The 3,980-nt window shown below is 37.9% G+C and overlaps 1 protein-coding gene across 1 annotated transcript in view; it reads left to right on the plus strand.

The window, feature by feature from the left end:
• Nucleotides 1-1,729, plus strand: part of LOC134844732 (sun domain-containing protein 1-like) — an 8,110-nt gene extending 6,381 nt beyond the window's left edge. The window contains exons 7-8 of the mRNA XM_063861546.1: nt 442-648; nt 1,309-1,729. Coding sequence (XP_063717616.1) covers nt 442-648; nt 1,309-1,729 — 628 coding nt within the window. The remainder of the gene's footprint in view (nt 1-441; nt 649-1,308) is intronic.
• Nucleotides 1,730-3,980: the final 2,251 nt, after the last annotated feature.

A 3,980-nucleotide genomic window follows, 5' to 3' on the forward strand; every position in this document is an offset into this window, starting at 1 on the left:
CAATATTTCTTTGGCACACTTAACTTTTGGCTTTGAAACTTGTATCGAAGTTAGTATCTTTCGAGGTTTGCAAAAGTTATTAATTTAGAAATTTTCTCAAGGTAATCTTACCAGAATAATTGCTTCAAATTTTGGCTCTAATAATGTTGCACTTAAATGAATTTGGTTAACCCGGAAAGATACTGCATTTGGAAATAACTTGAAAATTAAAACATAATTTTGGCCATAAATTTTAAAAAAAAAGTTTCCATTTACAAATTTTTTGATCCTTAAATCGTATGACTCTTCATGCTTGTTTTTGTTTTCTTTCATCATTGTGAATATTTCGCAAAAAACCAGAACCATCTTTCAAACCTTTTTTGGTTTTAAGGAACCATTTTATAAGTGTGTGCATTGAATACAATTTACACCGAAGTTGTGCCTGTGATTTTACAAATTTAGTACGATTTTAGAGGAGTTGCGTGCGCAGATCGGTGCGATTACGAACTACATGGAGAGCGATGCTCTGCCGCCGGTGATTCGAGAGAAGTTGCGAGAGATGGAGTTGGCGAACGAGGCACTGCAAGAACAGTACAACAGTCTCCAGGACAGACTCACACACGCCGGACAGGAGAAGGCAGACCTACACAATGCACTCATTGAGTTGAGGTCAGTTCAGAAGGACTCATAGTCTTTTACTCAAGTAGACATTCTGGAGCGATCGTCTAAAAGAAACGCTTAACGCGCTTAAATCTTGCTTCAAATTAGATGAAAAATCTCGACTTGGATCTCCATTTTAAAGTTTACAGTCCAATTTTGATGAATAACACTCGCTGACTAATCACTAATTCCAAATTTATTTGCTTCTCTTAAGCCCCACCTTGTACAATCGGTGGTATATAAACAAGCCGAAGTGTGAACCAGCCGAAAATACGTAAGTGTTATTGTAGTGTAACAGTTACCAAAATTATGCAAATTCATTCATATGATGTAACTTTTCGGCTGACATATATACTCCGCGCATTTTTGGTTGGCTTATACTTTGGCTGGCCTAGGTACTCTCGTAAACTCACTGGTTATGGTTATATCATAAATTTGACGCTGATGCAAAGCAACGTCAAAAGGAAAAAAGTCAAGAAAAATACTCGATTCTTTCTCATTTAGGACTTACAATCAAGCTACCTATAACTAAAAAATTTTACACTTTCAAGCTTAAAGTCATTTTTAATTTTTGGGGCGCTTGATTTACTGGAATGCGAGTAGTTAACTTTCAAGAGTTACCTCTTATACTTTAGTCAATCAGAAATTTTTATAAAAACAATTTTGCAGAAAAGAACTGGAGGCCAAAAAAGCTGAAGTGACGCGTGAAGAAGTGAACAAAAAGTCAGTCATGCGCGAGCGAGACGAACTTCAGAATGTGAAAAATGACCTCGAATCCAAGTTAAAACACGGAGCCCTCAACTTGAAGAAAACGAATGAACAGCTGCGTGAAACTATGAACGAGAACCAGTCGTTTAAAATCCGAATAGGCGAGATGGAAAATCAGCTGAAAGGACAGGCGGAGGAAATCAGTCGGACTAAACATGACAAAGCTCAGATTCAAGATGAGTTTGCGAGGCTGAACATTGCACATCATCAGCAGTCTGATACGCTCAAGGTCAACTCGAAACATATTTCTGAAAAGAGTCTTTCAGATATTGTCAGATATTGTGCACAGCTATTTTTAGTGTTATTCTGCGAAGCTTTCTAAACAACGAAAAGTTAAGAAAATAGAAGCCTGCTGATTTGAAAGTTCGCTGCAATTTGAAATAACTTTCTTTGAGTCAAACTTTCAACCCAGCTATTTTGTTTAATCAAAAGGGCAAACTATCATTTGGATTTTAACAATATTTTCAAAATTGTGCGATTTTTTTAAAACTTAAATGGGAAACAGTTTTTCAGTGCTAAGATTTTCTACTCCAAGGCGAAACAGCCTTTTACGTTAATCGGAATATTTGAATGAAACCCGGGAAGTTACCATTAAAATTATTAATGAAATATTTCATCTGCTCTAGGCGCGTGAGAAGGAGATAGCGGACTCTAAGAACAGACTGGGCGTGCTGATGAAGTCGGTGAAAGATCTGGAGAAGAAGCTGAGGGACAGTGGGGAGAAGGTGAAGCAGCTGAGTCAGAGGAGTGAGGCTCTCAGGAAGGAGAGGGACTCCTACATCAAGGACACCCACAACCTACAGGGACAGCTGGCTCAGGCCAAAGACCAGGTACAGTAAAGCCCTGCTTGTAATTAGTCATTTTGAACATGATTTCTTAAAATAATTGCATGAAACGGACAACTCGCTCTGGTCAATTTGGCACTGAAGGAGATACTGGTCTAATAAAGTGTTCCGAGTGGAATACTGATCCGCATGGATAAAACTCATCGCATTGGTTTAATCTAGTCGCACTGGCTTAAGGTAAACATAAATATAGTTCGCGTAAAACTTTAGCTGTAGCCAGGGGCGGATGTAGGATTTTCTCGAGGGCGGATTTTCAAAAAATTTCGAAAATTTTGTCGACCTTTTTTTTAGGTCGACCGAATTGATTTTTCGAGCTCTCCCTGATGCACGGCTTAGTCCCTGTTTTGGCGAAATTTTTTGCGCCGCAGGCAAATATTTGAAAAAACAGTCCAAAAAAGGCATTTTTAGGCACTTTTTGAAAAATTTTGACCAAAAAATCGCGTTTTTTCGGCGCGCGCTCCCCCTCAAAATTAGTATATATAGGCGCCCAAGGCGCCTTTAGAAAAATTTTAGGGTCGGTCGGCAAAAAATGGATTTCATAAAAAGTACCACAGGGGGGACCCTTTGGGTCGGCAGGGGGTCGAATCCCTGAGGGAGAGAAGGCGTCCGCCCCCACCCCCCCTAAATCCGCCCCTGGCTGTAGCACCATGATTGAAATTAAGTCATGTTCAGGAGTATGGTACCATAACCTACCGAATAACAATTACTCAGCCCAGAAAAACAACTGTGGAATTCCTATTTGATTTTGGGTCCAATATCTCAGATCGTGTGTCCATTCAAAACAACGGGTTGTGCGAAGCTTCCCTGCATCAGAGGCTACGCCGAAATTTTTGAACACAAATGTTATGGCCCTCGGGAATGTCAAAACTTCGGCTTTTTCTCCGTTTTTTTTAAAAATTGATGTTATTTTCTGGAAAAATACTCCTCAAACCAAAGTTTTTCGTTTCAATGGATAAAACATTTTCTGTAAGGCTGCACATCAATACCGGCTACGTCCAAAAATTTTTACACAAAAATTTATTGTCATCAGAAAAGTCATGTTTTTAATTTTTGAGTGTTTTGTGAAATTTTTTGACTTTTATTCAAAACTACCATCCCAAATCAGAGATTTTGGTTTCAATCAAAATAAAATTGAAGTGTGATAAGTTCTTGCATAAACAACTATGAATGCCCAATTTTTTTCCCACAAAACAAAATCTTTTTTTGACATTTTATTTTAACTTTTGACTTTTCTCGAAAAATATTTTACCAAATCTAGAGATTTTGGGTTTAATGGAGAGAACTGGCTGTCGGAAGCTCCCCTGCATTAGTGGCCTTGCCCTAAGTTTTTACAAAAACTTATCGTCCTCAGAAAAGTCATTTTTAGTGATTTTTTGATCGTTTTTTAACAATCAAACTACCATTCTAAAAGTAAGCGGCCATGTTCAAAACTTTTCTCAGAAAAAAAATTTGGCCGTCGGATAAGACAATATTTTTATTTCTCGTCCGTTTTTTTTTAAATTTTTTGACTTTTCACAAATATTACCCCACCGAATATGTATCGAGGGTTTTATCGAGGCAACAGGTTTTTTAGACGCATCCGTGCATGCCTTAAGCCTTAGTATGCCTTAAGCTTTAGTTGAATCCCTACTTGAATGTAGTTTTACTCAGGTGAACAATAGCGGTTCTTATAATTGTCAATTCCTAGTTGATAAATCGTCTAAACCCAAACGTTAAAATGTTGCAAGA

Source organism: Symsagittifera roscoffensis, chromosome 4, assembly GCF_963678635.1.
Source record: "Symsagittifera roscoffensis chromosome 4, txSymRosc1.1, whole genome shotgun sequence".
NCBI lineage: Eukaryota > Metazoa > Xenacoelomorpha > Acoela > Convolutidae > Symsagittifera > Symsagittifera roscoffensis.